The 17,139-nt window shown below is 40.1% G+C and overlaps 2 protein-coding genes across 9 annotated transcripts in view; one reads left to right on the forward strand and one right to left on the reverse strand.

The window, feature by feature from the left end:
- ralgapa1 (Ral GTPase activating protein catalytic subunit alpha 1) overlaps window positions 1–9,741 on the reverse strand; it is a 75,030-nt gene extending 65,289 nt beyond the window's left edge. For 2 of the 7 annotated variants that reach the window (XM_047341583.1, XM_047341584.1), the window contains exons 1-11: window positions 9,289–9,725; window positions 5,742–5,852; window positions 5,301–5,350; window positions 3,911–3,968; window positions 3,432–3,475; window positions 2,622–2,799; window positions 2,304–2,419; window positions 1,796–1,934; window positions 1,480–1,688; window positions 867–1,190; window positions 292–471 (exon numbers count right to left, since the gene is read on the reverse strand). In XM_047341583.1, the coding sequence (XP_047197539.1) occupies window positions 292–471; window positions 867–1,190; window positions 1,480–1,688; window positions 1,796–1,934; window positions 2,304–2,419; window positions 2,622–2,799; window positions 3,432–3,475; window positions 3,911–3,968; window positions 5,301–5,350; window positions 5,742–5,852; window positions 9,289–9,394 (1,515 nt within the window). In that variant the 5' untranslated portion in view covers window positions 9,395–9,725. Of the gene's footprint in view, window positions 1–291; window positions 472–866; window positions 1,191–1,479; window positions 1,689–1,795; window positions 1,935–2,303; window positions 2,420–2,621; window positions 2,800–3,431; window positions 3,476–3,910; window positions 3,969–5,300; window positions 5,351–5,741; window positions 5,853–9,288 lie in introns of all 7 variants that reach the window. The other 5 variants (XM_047341578.1, XM_047341579.1, XM_047341581.1 and 2 more) reach the window with 5 other exon arrangements.
- Window positions 9,742–9,980: 239 nt separating this feature from the next.
- On the forward strand, window positions 9,981–16,373 carry brms1la (BRMS1 like transcriptional repressor a). 2 transcript variants are annotated; one of them, XM_035167560.2, is made up of 9 exons: window positions 9,981–10,194; window positions 11,085–11,242; window positions 12,099–12,189; window positions 12,284–12,411; window positions 12,493–12,572; window positions 13,239–13,335; window positions 13,493–13,582; window positions 13,742–13,806; window positions 13,905–16,373. In XM_035167560.2, exons 2-9 carry the CDS (start codon window positions 11,104–11,106, stop codon window positions 14,001–14,003), a joined length of 789 nt encoding a protein of 262 aa, XP_035023451.1. In that variant the 5' UTR covers window positions 9,981–10,194; window positions 11,085–11,103; the 3' UTR covers window positions 14,004–16,373. The 2 variants fall into 2 exon arrangements, with proteins under 2 accessions (XP_035023451.1, XP_047197541.1); XM_047341585.1 differs by having other exon boundaries at window positions 12,284–12,572.
- Window positions 16,374–17,139: the final 766 nt, after the last annotated feature.

A 17,139-nucleotide genomic window follows, 5' to 3' on the forward strand; every position in this document is an offset into this window, starting at 1 on the left:
TTGAATGGCATTAAGCTCTCGACAGCAGCAGAAACAAAGATCTTGCTGTGTGCATGGACAGTAACAATTTTATGGACAATGGCGTGAGAATGTGTGCAAGCACACTGCATGCTGCACAGAACAGAAGTTGGAGATTTTTTATGCTATTATGACGAGTGTAAAAAGTCTAGATAATTAATAGGAAACACTGCTTTGACAAGGCGAGATGGGGCATAGCCTTGGCGGAGGTAGGTGCTCTCAGGGCACCCTTCTAGATGAATATTGCAATGGTTTCCAAAACTTGTTCCTCACCTCGTCTTCCTTGTCCCCGTGCTGAGAGCCTGAATCCAAACTGCCGCCTGTGGCAATGGGATAATGTCCCTCGTCTGGCTCCTTCATAAACACTGGTTTGTCCTCCATGGCGATCCATTCCTGATAAACACGGACCACTTTTCGCATCGCTGCTGCCTCACACATAGGAAGAAGAAATGCCTATATTGGCAAAGACAAATAAATAATAATTAGAAGACGAAATTTCACAAAAAATACTGATTTACTGATTTTTTTTTTTCATTGAAGGATGCTTAAAGTATCCTTCAATGAAAAAAATGTTAGAAGACCAAGTGGCCTGTACAGGGACACTGCACATACAAAAAAAATTTGGGAATCTACCTAGATCTACTCAAAATGCAGCCATAGCATTGTATTACATTGCAAGTCAAAGGTGTGACATACTAAAATAATTATACAATTTTTATAGCGCCTTTCAAGGGACCTAAAGATGCTTTACACATTAAGGGCAAAAGGACAAATTTAAGGTGACAAGGTATTGCACAGAAGTGGGAGTGACACCTACATAATGTCAAAAACAGTTATTTCTCCTTCACCTGTCTAAAGATCTCTGTGATGAAGTTAACGTTGGTTCTGGAGCAGGTCAGCACTCTTCTCACAACCTCCATGTCCGTCAGCTGCTCCTCATCCATGGAGCAGAGTGAGGAGGAGCTGGGTTCCCTCTCAGTCAGGGTAGATGTGTTGGAGTGGCTCTGCTCGGGCTCACCCCCCAGCCCCGATCCCCCAGATAGCCCCATGCTGCCTCCTCCTGGCCCAGAGGAACCCCCGCTACTTTCCAGGTGGCTGTCTGACCGACTTACGCCTCCGCTGCTGTCATCTGAGCTGCCACCAGAGCGAGCTGCAAGGCCGGCTGCTGCTCGCTGGAGGTCAAGAATAATGCAGGTTATACAGTGAGAAAATAAAGAGACACTGGATGAACAAAGGACAGTTATTTTGACATTTTATATTCCATCGACTTATCTATCATCAGCTTTTTCATATGCCGCTCTAAGCCCTCCCCCTCTGAACATCAGGAAGTAATGTCCTTTACATTTCTAATGTGTTTAATATGAATCGGAGAATATCTGGGTAGTTAGCATGAACTCATTTATTAAATCACACAGTATTGCCATTCAAACAGTTTCCAACATCACAATTTTAGTGCATTACCTGTATGGTCTTAGGGATGCTCTCTCCCTCTGTTCCTGGGATGTGTGTTTGTGTGTTGGGTCGTGGCTCCAGCCAAAAGGAAACCAGCCAGCGTATGAAGATGACTCTGGCCTGAAGGAAACTCTCCTTGGTGCAGTAAAGGGTCTCACCACCGTCTTGCTCCCTGCGAACCACACTGTAGTAAGGCTTAGGACGCATCGGAGGCACGTCTACAGGGAAAGAGCAAAATCTTTATTAATGATTTGCAGAAATACAACATTACTGCTGAGCCTGTGTGTCCCTGTGAGTTTCCAGATTTTCTGTATCTTGTACTCACCCATAATGGGGTTGTAGAGGCTGGTTTCCATGGCAAAGTTGGGAAAGATGTGAGGAAGGTAGAACTTCCTGAAGTGACCAAAGAGGAAGCTGAAGCCACGTTCATGGTTCTCTTTACAACGCCACTCTAGAGACTTGGCCTAGTGGACACACACAGACAGACACACAGACACACACTTGTGTTATACATGCACAAAATAGGGTCAAGTGGAGAAGAGCACCATTGTTTCAGGGGAGAATGATATCAGTGTGTTGATGACTGCATGCATTTGTGTGTGACAGCAGCAGGAGGAAATAGCAGAACAAAATCAGTTTGTGTCAATAAGGGATGGAACTATTTGAGGAATTTAGTGACCAGCCATTGATTAGATGATATCTTTATCAACCAGGATAAATTACAGTAACTGGTTACATCCTCTATGTTTAGCATTAGTGGCATTAGTAAGGCACCAGAACATTTTCAGGAGTGTACTTGTGTTAGATGTGTTAGTAAGAAATAATGATAATACCTGGTTTACCATGTATTTCAATAGGGCTTCTAGGAAGTAGGCAGTGAGGTCTTCCTGGTTCTTGTCGCCTGACTGGGGAGGAACCAATGGAGTGATCTCTTCTGGGGTCACTTGAGCTGGAGGGGGAGAAGCAGAAGACTTATTATTATCGTATATTACAATGTTGCTGCTGTGTTGTCATCTCTGTATAAACAGTAGAAAAATAAAAGGGGTTCCACGTGTTATCCAACATGTATATCTTGTAACTAGTCATCATCATTATCAGTTAAACTCCACTGTGTGAATGTGTATGTGTGTGTGTTTGTGTATTGCACTAACTCTCTGTCAAACTCAGTGGGGGGTTGATCAGAGTGTCCAGGGTACGTGGTGTCCCGTGGCAGAGTGGAGCTGGGAAGCCAGGAATCAAACAGGCAAACATGCAGAGCTGCTCCCGCTCTGCATTACTCTGTAACGCCTGCATCCACAACAGGAACAGACGCACTCCTTCACGGCGGATCTACAATGTAGAGAAGAAGAGAGAAGAGACATGAGGAGAAACCAAATTAATATGCATTATTTGCAGCATTTACTATCATTTTCTTTCCAATTTAAGACTTGAAGTAATTTATTTTCAAAGTGTGCAGCAAAATGTGCCCACACAACAAGTTCAGTAGGTCAGTCACAGCAAAAAAAAAGATTTGCCTTCATACATATCAAGCCGACACAACCACCAAATTAGTGCAAATTCCTTCTCCTTATACATAAAACATATTACATTATATTACATTACATTTCATTTAGCTGACGCTTTCATTTAGCTGATGCTTTTATCCAAAGCGACTTATAATGAGTGCATTCAACCATGCATACATATGAAACATCACTTTAGCATTGACTATGCCTTAAGCACATCAAATGTAAAACGCATTCCAACATGTTGGTCTGCATTTAATATCAGCAAAGTCAAACACAGTGGTGGCACAAGCCTACATTTGTCAACCCTGTGCAGACAGTTTACAGACAAGACTTGTCTAAGCTTATGATAACTTTAAGAAAAGATTAAGAAGTAGAGGGTGGACATGTTGGAAGCTAGAGGATTAACATGGACTATGACTGAAAGATAATACAGTCAACAAAATAGAGCTGTACCTTTAAAGAGTTCCCTGTGTGTAACAGCTTCTTGAGAATCAGCCCTGTGAGAGAAAGAGATTTCAGTCTGGTCATTAAAAACCACAGTGCATAGTGACTATAGCTGAAGTTAGGCAGTATGGAATACATCAGCAGCTTACGTCACATTTGTCTTTACTTATATATACTTTACTTATAAATATTAATATTTCAAATTGTGGTAAAGACATGTTGAAGGAAAATGGAAGCCTGCGTTGAAATTCTACTCCAACTGCAGAGCAACATCAAGTAATGCATTTTCACTTTGCTATGTTCTGGTGCTTGTTTATCTCTACAAATTACATGAAACAAACTGACAAGTAAGTGGCTGTTTAAGACTGGTTCAACCTGATTCAACAACGCATTGTATTCTGCTGCACTCTGATCTGCTGTATAAAGGTACAAGAGAAACGGTAGTATGCTACATGAAAAGGGGTGGAGTGTGTTTTCGTGCGAGATACCGATGCTGTGGAACTGCCATCGGCTCTGGATTCTCTCTGGAAGGAGTTGGAGAATTTTCTGAAAAAAAAAAAAAAGATTAACATAATGAGAAAATAATAAAAAAATTAGTTACACAACATTGTAGGATCATGTGCTTTACATATTTTGTCTTTCAAGTAGGAATGGACGTCATAACCAAAGATTGGCTGTATATCACGGTAAACTAGCCAATATATCTTGATAACAACTTCCGAAACTGGTTTGTTATTCACTGGGACAAACTATTATATAATAACATTTATAACCAGACCTAGAATGACACTCATACCGCCGCCAAGGCCCAACAGTCTCCTTATAAATCCACATAGATCCAGCTTATTTATTTGGATCTGCACCTAATTGCAAACACTCATAAATATAAGTCACCTAAATATGCCTGATTATTTCATCAAGATTCCTGAATTATTCTCTGAGAATTGCTCTCGCAACGTTTAAATGTAAATGTAATGGGTTCTTCCTTCGGTCAACCCCCACGCCTCTTCAAAATTTCATAGATATTGGTTGAGTCGTTTTTGCATAATGCTGGTAAAAATCAAACCAATAAACAGAGAAGAAAACCTCCTTGGCAGAGTTGAAGGGATTCTTACGTCATAAGTAATTCTATTAAAAACTTTTATTGCTGTAAGTTTAGCTACACCTTTCAAGTGCATTCTTTTATCCAAGTATTCTCTAGTCCTGTGCTATGCCCAGGCCTGTCCTGAATTTAAAGAGGAGTTTGTTTGGAGTTTGCAGGGGCAACTGGATGTCAGTAACACCCAGGCACTCACGCTGATATATCCTGGCTACTCTAAGCACCACCACTCAGTTTAAAGTGTTGCAAAATGCCAGTGGTCTGAAGAGGCTGAGGTCAAATTCAGCTGGTGTTGTGGAACTGAGCGAGACCACCTACAGACATCACAAACACCTCAGTGATTCATGTCAGAGCTCTGTTCTATAGCCCCTCTGAATCTAGCATCTAGTTAAAAGAGAAGTAAAGCTTCCATCCCTACTGATGTATAAAATCCGCTCAAATCCTCAGTACTCAATAATCTACATTAATCCACAGTTCATCTACAGTTTTGAAGGATGTGAGAAAAAAAAAATCCTAATTGTAACGTAACACGTCTTGTACAACTTATCGATCGGAAAAGGCGTTAGAAGAAATAACTCATATAACAGTGACTGACTGGTGTTTGGTGCAATATCACATGTTTTTTAGATGGAAACATACTAATAGTAAAACAATAAATATTTTGTTCATCATACACTGTCATAGATGGACACCACTGTGGCAGCTCCACAATTATTAGGGTTATCCAGCAGGTTTTTCAAGACTTCCCTTTTGGGTAGAAAGGTATGAGATTGCATTACCTCAAAGATGAAGAGGATTGAGTCCAGCTCCTCCCTCTGAGACTTATGACCTGAAACAAGTTCAAGTTCTTTACTGTTATTTCGGCAGTGCACACTTGACTTACAAGGAAATGGTAGCAAAAAATTGTTCTACAGAAAGAGTCTCCACTAAAAATGTAGTCTCCATTAATTGGGATCCAGGACACATCAAATTTGGGTTCTTTTGGTTTCTCATGTGATCAAATCAACCAAATTTCATTAAGATCTGTGATGGTGCAATCATCACAAAAGTGTGATGATTTGACATGCAATAACCTCTATGTAAAGTACATAATATATATATATATAAGCTAGATGAACGCATAGTAATTTAGCTCTATTAGCAATGATTTGTTGGTATATGTTCACCCAGCCCACCCTGTTAGGCTTTGTTTGGGTTATTTGACCATCAGTGACACTTACCTTTTTGCTTGAGGCTGACCTCGATGGTAACAAAGTTTTCAAAGAAGACATAGTAGATATGGGAGTAGTTCAGGTCAAAGAACTGTTTCAGCTCTGCAGGCTCTGCGTTTTCTGAAAATTGAGAGTGAAAATAAAGAATTAATAAGCACACACACACACACACACACACACTGGAGAAGAACACCATGGTTAAAACTGTCCAGAAGTTTTCATAGCAGAAAAAGACCTGATTCCAAGGCTGTCCTCAGTTTTATCCTTCACCTCAATTGCTGATACAATTTAGACATCTCCCTAAATAGCCACACCACTAAACACACATCAAATGTGCTCAGCCTGACACTTAAGTGTCCCTTTCCTCCACTCACATATCTGTATGCAGTTAGACAGACAAAAATGTGAATACAATATCACAAAGAAAAGGGGGGTACGTTCAAAATTGTCATCTCTTCTCTATCCATTTGTAGTCAAAACGTTTTAATTAAAGTCTAAATTTCAAATGTTGTGTTGTTGTGAAGACCACATTTGAGTAATGTCACCTCACAGCAGCATCTGGGTTCTCTAAATACGCATTTGACACGTTGAGCCAGAGCAGACAAGACTTAGTCCACTCTGTGTCCCAGTCACAGATTTATTCTCTTCTGAAGGATCGGAAGTTTACCTTCTACCTTCCTGTGTGTTCTGGACTGAATCTCTGCCTCAACACCACTGGCTGTCATTAGGAAGGAGACACACTGACTCACACACTGAGATAAAACACATATTTAAACCACCGCAATAGTTCAGGGTCAAAACTGAAGGAAAAAACAATACCCAAGCATGGAGGACATTAGGCTACACACTTAAAAACACACACGAGCCTCTGTTGATAGTCTCTGGCTTTGTTTATGTTAAGTCTGAAAACACACACACACACACACACACACACACACACACACACACACACACACACACACACACACACACACACACACACACACACACACACACACACACACACACACACACACACACACACACACACACCCTTGTAAGGGCAACCTTGTCTGGGGGACATTTTAACACAACATTTGTCAACATTTTTCATCTCTTGGACAAACGTTATTTTTGTACAAATCCCACGACAAATTAATTCCTCACTCCTTACATGCCTGACAAAACATTGTGACGTAACAGCAACTAACACCAAGTTAAAACCTCCTATGTTTAAGTTCATGATGATCAAAGATACAATATTGTGCAGACGTTTTAGTCACTTTGGTTGTGTGACCTATTGGTGTAGAATTATCTGAAGAAACAGATGTAACTGTCACAACCTAAATCCACAGAGGAAGTGTGGCAAGTTCTCCAAGACGTCTGGAGCTACCTTCCTGCCAAGGGCATTGATAAAGTGGGCACGAGTGCAGGAAAAAGAAGTGCTGCTGTTTTAAAGGTAGAGGGAGGTACTTTGTAATTAGTTAATTGATAAATAAAAAATATGTGTGCCACTGTTTCATTTATTTTGCACAGGATTGCATATTTACCTACTGCTATATGTTACAGCCAATAAGTGTGAACCAGTAATCTATAAAATAACCACCTTTGCTCCTAGGTCTCCGTAATGGTTTGTTTTTTGTTTTTTAAAACAGACTACAAATAGATTCTGTATAAGAAAAGGTATTTCAAACATTTAAAGAAAAACATGTTCCTCAAAGAATTAGTTCGTTTTTTGGTCAAAGACGGGACAGAAACATTGCCTGGGAGCAGTAACTTATCAACCTGATTGGATCAAGTGGATTACAGAACAGTGAAGTAGCGTCTTTTTGAATCATTCTTGATCATTCATGAAAATTAAGACCTATGACAAGTACGACAGATATGAAACACTATCACAGACCCACAATTACTTACTCTTCCCCATAATTGAAGATAAGAGGAAGTTGACTAGTATTGAATAACCCTCGACATACCAAGTTCTCTCTCAAACTACAGACAGCGAAAGTAGATATCTATAGTCTTTACCACAGCCAAGCCGATTGTACTGAGATCAATTCTGACCATGGTATTTATAGATTACCAGTTATCAGTTCTATGGTGGTCTTGTTTGTAGTTTTATTACAGTGTGCTAACATATAAACACACTTAAACGTTACAAACAGTGCATAGAGCCAAAACATTTCTCTTTTAAGTTTTAAGTGTTACAGAAGTAGCATTAACTAAGACCTGGCCAAATGTATTTAAGACCTAACATGTAATATTTTAACAAATTTCTGATTATTAAATTACAGACTTTCAAAAACCCATAGAAAGACTGCAAAGTGCTCAATCTGTTTCCCTTGATGGCAAAGGTAAACATTTTTCTGTGGAGGAACCTGTTTAAGAGCAAAGAAAACTGAGCAACTGGGAATGATGGCTTCCTTAACAACGCCAACAACATAGACAAGTAGGTTCTGCTTTTAGTCCTCTTGATCTCTAAAATTGGCCTTTCTCCAGTTATACGCTCACATCAGTGCTACATTAACAGATGATCATTAAAACATTTGAGGTTCAGCTGTCCGAGTATTCATTTTCAAACAATGTTTCTGCTTGCAGGACTGGGATTGTTATCAAGGTCCTATGTTCCCCATGGAGTACAAAGAGGGGGCACACCCCTCTTCTCACACACACACACACACACACACACACACACACACACACACACACACACACACACACACACACACACACACACACACACACACACACACACACACACACACACACACACACACACACAATAGAAACAGGAAGCTGAACTACTGTACTGGACAGAGAGAGGAAATCGTTGAGCTCGTTTCCCTCTCAGGTCAGTGTGTGTTTATGGGTGTTTACATGTGTGACAGTTGTCAGTGAAAGAGACACACACACACACACTCAAACATCAATCACTTATTCATACGCATTACCGTGTCATCTCCCCTGTTCTTTCCACACTGTGTTGTGTTGTAACACAACTAAAAAAAACACTCAGCGGGTATTTGTCCAGGTCTTCTTGCGGCAGCACTCAGGCCCTGCTGCAGTCACACCCCTGAAGAGATCACAACGGCCCGACTACAACAGTGTGTTGCATCCATCACTGTGTCTAAATATAATGCTGTCAGCCACATACACACATGTTCTCACCAGGCAGCAAGAACTTCACCACAGATTATTCATTATGCAGAGATGCCAAGTCTCTGCGTAAGTCAGTCCAACACAAGACTCATAACTGCCCATCATGGTAAGTGTGTGTGTGTGTGTGTGTGTGTGGGGGGGGGGTGCAACCAATGTAAACATTAACAAATGTCTGCAAGGTACAGGAGATACAATGATTTGCCACTGGCCACAGGTAGAAACCCGATTGATAAGCGGATGGTAGAATACACGAGAATTGTCTGTGAGTTTGTCATTAACAACCTGCGCGTTTGTTTACATGCAAGGCAACTTCAACCGTGGATCATGTTCTGTTGGGAGTTTGGTGTGGCATGCCCTGCCCGCCCAGGCTGGCACGTACAGTGGAGGTGCACCCGCATGCCGGGGGGATTTAACTCACCTATGACAATCCTCAGATGCTTGAGCCTCGTCAACACGTCCTTCTTTGGGTCCAACACTTTCTGTGTTGATTTTTTAACGTCGCCATGAGGCTTTTTGGAGAACATTCCTGAGGCAGCAGACACACGAATGCGATGGTAGACAGCGAGGAGGAGCTAGCTGTGCGTGTAGCCGCGTCCACAGCCCCAGCTAGCGTTAATCTTCAAACTATAGCCAGACGCCGACACTCCCGGGTCATGTATTAACACGGCGCTGAGAGTTAGCAGCCCCCCGCAACACCGCGGAGTTTAACGAGAAAAGACACAGATAACCCGGAGAGGACGCATTCTGTTCAAACTACGACAAATACGTGAAACGTAGCGGGGCGAAGCATCCATCCATTGCACCTCCCTTCTTCCACCACAGCCTGAAGGCTAACCTGGCTAGTTAGCTAGCTCCGCTGTTCACTTAGAAAACATCATGGCGGGGGAGGGAAAACAAAGTAATGGATAGCAGAGACATTCACCGTGGACGTAGTTCAACAATATTCAAACTTTGGTTGTACGGTTTGAAATAGTTAACGGTCGTGTGTTCTAATAATGAACTAAACCTCTGAAACAAACGGCGTTTACTGTTTTACTGCCGTTGGAGTTTTTAACACCCCTCGATAACTCTGTCTCGAGCCGCAGCGGTGGATTGTGGGTAGTGTGGTCAACGGCTGGGACGTTAGACCGTTGCTGTTGTGATTATCAGCGACACAGAAAACTACACTTCCCTTTACAAATAAGAGCGCCGCACTGTGATTTGTTTTTAGCTTAGCTCGGAACACGAGTGGAACAGTAACCGAGGGAAAACACGATCAAGCCATCTGTTCGTAGACTAGTTTGTATCTGAACACTCCCACACACGTCCAGCTCTTCCGTACACTGTGAGTTACGATGTTCTTCTCTGGCTTCATTGTTTATGTGTTTTTTTTTAATCAAATCGTTTCTGTCTCGTTTGCTACCCAACTACTGTGAGTAGTAAACATGCTAACGTGATGCTAACTTGACGTGTTGACGTTTGTTAATGTTTACGTCCACTGTACTTATGTATAAATAACTGATAAGCTAAACGGCTACGACCTCTAATGAGTTTAAATCGCTATGCGGGAGTAACTGCTAATAAAATTAATATCTTCAAGCCATAATATAGGTTACCTTTCTACCAATAGGGCTCCGTTGTTTTCAGGGAGGCTTATTGACGTAACAGTATTTATCACTGTATTTCAGAAGAATTTCATAATTGATCTACCATGAAAATAACTAGATAAAGAGAAAACGTGCTTAAAATATGTTTTCAGTAGATTTCATCTCCCTGCCTACATTTGGTTTACACCAATAGGTAGGTCACAATCAGATGGTAGAAATAACATCTTATAAAATCTGTGTTTTTCTAAAATCTGTTTGTGCAGATTTTTTTGGTTGTTTATATGATTTTTCAGAAATGATCTCATTACATCAAATGAAAGAATCTAATCTACTATCACGTCTCTCATTACTTCATGTCTCTCCAGTGTAAAATGACTATCCTGTCTCGTAACTTTACAACCATTACACTCCGTATGATAATGCCTCATGCCGATAAGAAAACATCAGTAATAATAAGCTGATAAGTTACACAGTGACTAGCCCCTCGGATGTAGAATCAGAACTGCTTTGACATCTATTAGCTTTTTATCATCTGTAAGCCTAAATTGGAATCAAGAAACCAGTATAAACCTATATCTGTTGTAAGTACAGCTGTCAAAGGAGACTGTCGTTGTCTTAACACCACCAGGCTGAAGTGCTTAGCTGCCATGCCGGTGCACCGTGACCGGGAGAAGAAGGAGAGTACAGCAGAAGAGATGGAGGTGGAGGAGCACGAGCAGGATGCTTCCAGCTCAGAGGAGGAGGATTCCGACACCACCTCTGTCTCTGAGGATGGAGACAGCTCAGGTGAGAAATTTAGCGGAACATTACGATTGGAATTATCGTGTTATATTATGGATGCCTTCAAGAATGATATTGTTTCGCTGGAAATGGTTTGACAATGCAATGATTTTTATGCTGTCTACCATCATAACACTTTTCATGATTTGCAAACTTTTGCAAACCTAATGGGGTGATTAGAAAACGATTTTTTAAAAACCCAGTTAAGAACTGCTTTGAAGCAACGACAATATTTTACAGTTTTCAAAATCAAAAGAAATAGGCAGAGAAAAAATATGAAAGTTTTGAAAAGTGTCAAAAGGCATAAACCAAGAATTATATTTACTACAACTGAAGGGTGAAAACAATGAAAACAGAGCAATTTTAGCATTGATTTAAAGGTGAAATAGACCAGACAACAGTTCCTCTGTCAGGCTATTTCAGATATTTAGTATTTTCAGGGCATGATTATCTGTGGATGTTTTTAAAAAAGAGGAGCGATTGAACTGTTGTGTGAAATGTGCGGAGCAACTGTATTTCATGGGAACTATGTTTTCTATTGGAGAGGAAACATTAAGGCTTGCACAGCTGAGTGGACAAAATGATTACTAATGTGATTGATGCACAGTGTGTGCAAATGGACAACAGTTTATAGGCAGAAATACTATATGTGTACCTGTGCCAGGTTTTACACCATATCTTCCATCGTGTGTGTGTGTGTGTGTGTGTGTGTGTGTGTGTGTGTGTGTGTGTGTGTGTGTGTGTGTGTGTGTGTGTGTGTGTGTGTGTGTGTGTGTGTGTGTGTGTGTGTGTGTGTGTGTGTGTGTGTGTGTGTGTGTGTGTGTGTGTGTGTGTGTGTGTTGGATACTTGATTCTCTTCCAGAAATGGATGAGGAGGACTGTGAGCGGAGGAGGGTGGAGTGCCTGGATGAAATGTCCACCCTGGAGAAACAGTTCACTGATCTCAAAGACCAGTAAGACCAACAATGAGTTTTCACAAGTTTGTCAAAAATGTAAATAAATAAATTAGTTGTACTGTTATTTATTTGTATCTGTGTTTGTGTGCAGGCTGTATCGTGAGCGGCTTAGTCAAGTGAACAGTAAGCTGACAGAGGTGGAAGCTGGTCGGGCAGCAGAATATCTGGAGCCTCTGGCTGTACTGCTGGAGAACATGCAGGTCCGCACTAAAGTGGCAGGTAACTTCAACACACACATACACAAGCTCATGAAGCCATACACACTCTGGTGTCCTGATTCACTCTCACTTTGTGCGTCAGGTATCTACAGAGAGCTGTGTCAGGAATCTGTGAAGAACAAGTATCAGTGTGAGATCCAGGCAGCATGCCAGCACTGGGAGGTTGGACACACACACACACACACACACACACACACACACACGCACCACACACACACACACACAGCAGCACACACACACACACACACACACACACACACACACACACACTAGAAACAGGAAGCTGAACTACTGTACTGGACAGAGAGAGGAAATCATTGAGCTCGTTTCCCTCTCAGCTCATAGGGCTGAACAAATATTAGTAATTATTGCATTATAATTTTCATCAATAGCAATATAACATATATTGATCATATGCTTATGCATTGTGAAAGCAAAGTGAGGAGATATAACACAATTGGTTTCAGTGATCTACCACAGGTTTGTAAAATTGTTTGAGTTTTTTTATTCTCTGCTCATTAAGAAGAGTTTAAAACTACCACCTTCACACAGGAGCAAAAATCTATCTTTAAACTTGAAATAAATATGAATGTGAATTTTCTTATGAATATTGACTGATAGGAACAATTTATCTTGATATAATTTTTGGCCATATCGTACAGCCCTGCTGGGAGACATTTAAAATATAACATTTAATTTAATTGTAATTTATTTATGTATTATTCTATCTATGAAACTGCCAATAGTGAATGTTTGTAATGTATGTGGATGCATGCATTTGTGTTCGATCTGTGTTTTACATGATGGTGTGTGTGTGTGTGTTTGCAGAGTGAGAAGCTGCTGCTGTTTGATACGGTGCAGAGTGAACTGGAGGAGAAAATCAGAAGACTGGAGGAGGACAGACACAGCATAGACATTACATCAGGTAACACACACAGAACACAGTCATTACATTGTGCTATGTCATATTTGTGCTACTAAACACAACACATTTTGATTATGGTAATAAGCAGAGTGTATTCCATTCAGTGCACATACAAAGTACTGTAATCTGTCTGTCTTTGTCTGAATCTGTCTTTCAGAGCTGTGGAATGACGAGTTGTCAGGGAGGAAGAAGAGGAGAGATGCTTTAAGTCCAGATAAGAAGAAAAGAAGACCTTCAGTGGTGTCTGATATCCATTTACTGCTAATACCTCTGTCACTGATCACATTGATAGTATTTCTACTTTTAATTCTTCTAAAAAAATCTAAAATCCTTGTATCTAAACGTCTTTGTGCTCAAATTTTAATTAGTTCCTACTCCCTATGTAACTGTCCTTAACCCTGTCCACGCCCATATATTGTCTATATGCTTCCTGACTTGGACATCCTGGAGGACTGGACAGCCATCAGAAAGGTGTGTAGACTTATAAGTGGAGGTGTGTGTTTTTTCACAGGTTGCATTTGTCTGTGCATCTTCTAACAACCCGTGTGTGTGTGTGTGCTGTTTTCCAGGCTGTGGCTACGCTCGGTCCCCACAGAGGGAAGTCTGACTCTGAAAGCCCCGTGTTCCCATTCAGACCCGACAGAAACAGACCCATACTGAACTGCTGAGGCGCACACACCCAAACACACACCTTCCATTCACTCATTTAGAATCGCATAAATCTACACACTGTGGAACATTTGTCTGAATCTTCCCACAATCCACTGCACTGCTCATCTAACAGCCACACCAGTCGGTAAGCTGCCTCTCGAGCCAGGAGGCAAACACAACCCAGACGTGCAGGTTTTAATCTGGAATAGAAACAGACCAGTTTCTGTTTCCCTGAGTGGATAAGAGAGGAGTTCTCTGTTAAAAGACCATTATAAGTAAACGAAGGGCTTAATTCCAAAATTATAATCCAAAATAAAAAATGTGATAAAGTGGTCATTGGGTTTAAAAACTGCTGACATGATATATCATCACTGGAAACTAAAACGAACAAAATCAGGGTTTTATTTGTTAATTGGATTTGAATAGACAACGAATACTCCTATTGAGACACAAATTAGCTCCTGGTAAGAAATGAGAACACCAGTTAATTAGTCCTTGAACCATGTTTACATGTCTATGACACAATTTCAGACAGTGTTTTTACAAAGTTTGACTGCTGAGCATGAGATCACAACCATTTTTCCTCAAAGTAGGAGCCACATTTTGGATTTGGATCTTTGAAACGATCGGTGCCTAAGGTTTTTCCGTTCTTGTTTACGTGTTGAACGGATCCATCCACTTGGATCACACACAGTAAAGTATTTTTAACCTCTTCAAACATGATTTTTTTATGAGGGTGTTAATGTCTGTACACATTAACACAAACAGGCATGTTTTTTTACAACCCAGTTAACACTCTTGAATACACGGTGGCCAACAAGTGATCAACTGTGTCATGTGACAGTTTTTCTCTTTATCATGTTTTACAACCACCAAGATCCATCATCTGCTATTTAACAGGTACACTTCAAGTCTTATGGTTTTCCCACTTGTCTGGACATTGCTATTACCTACAGAAAAAGAGAAGAAAAAGCAGACGTCTAAAGTTCAGTTTGGTTTTTCTGTGCTCGAGCATTCAGATGATTTTTCTTTCTTTCAGTATTTAAACCAGAAAGTCACATACATGACGAGGTCCCGGGCTCCACATTGTGCGTATTTGTAAACACTGAGACATTTAATCTCAAATAAAGCAGGTTATTGACAACGTTTCCAATGACAAAGGAGGAAATACTGCTTTATACATGAACCTTGTCCATTGTGCCATGAATTTTTTTTATTTTGTTTTTATTTTGTATGTGGACCAGTTTAAATATTTTGTATGAGATTAATAATTATTCTTTATGATGGTGTTTTGAATAGTTAGGTGAACACAGTTTGTACAGTGTTTAGTTTTTCTCAGAGAGCGCACAGCAGTGCCCACATTGGAAATATCACCATCGTGTGTTTTTGTTTTAGTGGTGCATCTTGCATTTGTAGGAATTGCTGTGACTTGGATCCCACATAGGCAGCAGTGTAATTAAAATGCAAGATAAGTGCATAAATATTCTAATGTATTAAACAGAGTTTAGAGTTAAACCATCACAAAGGAATAGTATTCTAATCAGGTTTAACTCGCCCTTTTCCAACCACCAGTGAACATTTGTGCACCACCTTCTCTGTTGTCGATATTGTGAGTCGAGCATGAGGCACAAACAGATTTCAACAGATCCTTAGGCAAGACCATAAATACTGTCAATGGGATACCTGGCTTTTTTTTTTTTAACATCTGTTCTGCCATCACTGAGCTCTTTCAGTACAAGGACGACGCTCAATGAGTGCACCCCTCGGCTTTTGGACCTCACTGTCGTTTCTTTCCTTTTATTTTGCTCAAGGCCAAATGTTACACAACCAACATATGAAGCGTTAGGCGTCAAATACAGAGGTATCCCTTAAAGTATATTAACAAGGTGTTATTCTTGTATCATTCTCTGCTTATTGTATCTACCTCTTCTCTCTTTCTCTCTGACTTGTAAAAAAAACTCATTCATTACTCATAAACATGTAAGTGCTTCCATCGTTATGCCCATATTGATTTTTATTTCATTGTATTGCTGTATTTTTACGGCTGTGATTTGTGCAGATTTGTCAGGATGTTTTCTTAAAAGTCTGCAACGATAACGGCTAATTGTATAAAAGCAGAAGGAACCCAACCATGTTCCTCCAACCTCACCCCTCCACTGAATCTTCACAGTTGTAATCCACTCCGTTTATACAGGCTGACGAACAAACTGCCATTTCATTGTACAGATTCTTTTATATGTAAACCGATTTTTGAAGATGAAGGTGGTGCGGATGTGAAATATTCAAATTGATATTTTTCGACAGTTTATGTTCAGTAATGCAGCGGGTACATTTGTCTTTTTCGTTAATGACGTGGATGGGTTTTACAATTAAACATTTTACTATTACTTTGTGGCCTCTGTAGTATTTATAGCAGTCAATACACAGCAAGGATTATATTGATGTTTCTACTCATGGTAACTGTATGAGAAAGAAATAATTAGGAGATTTCCATGTCAAGAGATTGCAGATTGCTTAGTAGGACCTAAAGACAACATACAGGACCTAATAAGGAGGCTTAACCATTCCTGGATCAGAGAGGACTTGACAATACACAGTATGAATCCCCTTAATTGTATTACTATTGATCTCCCTCAGTATTTCCTCCTTTAGAACAACACCTGTGTAAATCCTCGACCTCTTTCTAACACAGCATTGACTACATAGTGTCATGTCTTACATCTTCAACAATGTATATGTTTACATTTAAACTACTTAGTACATTAATGTGATGTAAGAAACTTGGAACATCTTAACTGTCATAGTTTTTTTTTTAATGCAAGTAGATAAGTTGACCTCAGTCACTTGTCAGTCAGTTAGATGGCAAGGAGTTAGGTGGATGGAAGGTAAAGACAAAAACAGGTCATTAGTAAACGTAAAGAAAATGTTATATTACTTTACAATACAACTTTAAAGTTGTATTATCTTACAATAACTTTCACAGTAATTGAATTAAGTTCAATTCAATTCAAAACAACTTTATTTGGAGGGCAATTCGAAGGCACATAGAGCATGTCAAGACAACAAGTAAAGACTAAAAATATAAAGTGAGAGTAGTGTATATGACTGTAAAAGGACGGCTGTGAAAACTGAATGTTAGAACGTAGATAAATA

Source organism: Hippoglossus stenolepis, chromosome 10 (genome assembly GCF_022539355.2).
Source record: "Hippoglossus stenolepis isolate QCI-W04-F060 chromosome 10, HSTE1.2, whole genome shotgun sequence".
In the NCBI taxonomy this organism is placed as follows: domain Eukaryota; kingdom Metazoa; phylum Chordata; class Actinopteri; order Pleuronectiformes; family Pleuronectidae; genus Hippoglossus; species Hippoglossus stenolepis.

Excerpts from the sequence above, each read along its gene's own strand:
- brms1la (XM_047341585.1), top strand. The coding sequence starts at position 11,104 with ATGCCGGTGCACCGTGACCGGGAGAAGAAGGAGAGTACAGCAGAAGAG. Across the intron at positions 13,336-13,492 it reads CAGCATAGACATTACATCAG|AGCTGTGGAATGACGAGTTG; the intron begins GTAACACACACA and ends TCTGTCTTTCAG. Across the intron at positions 13,583-13,741 it reads AAGACCTTCAGTGGTGTCTG|GCCCATATATTGTCTATATG; the intron begins ATATCCATTTAC and ends AACCCTGTCCAC.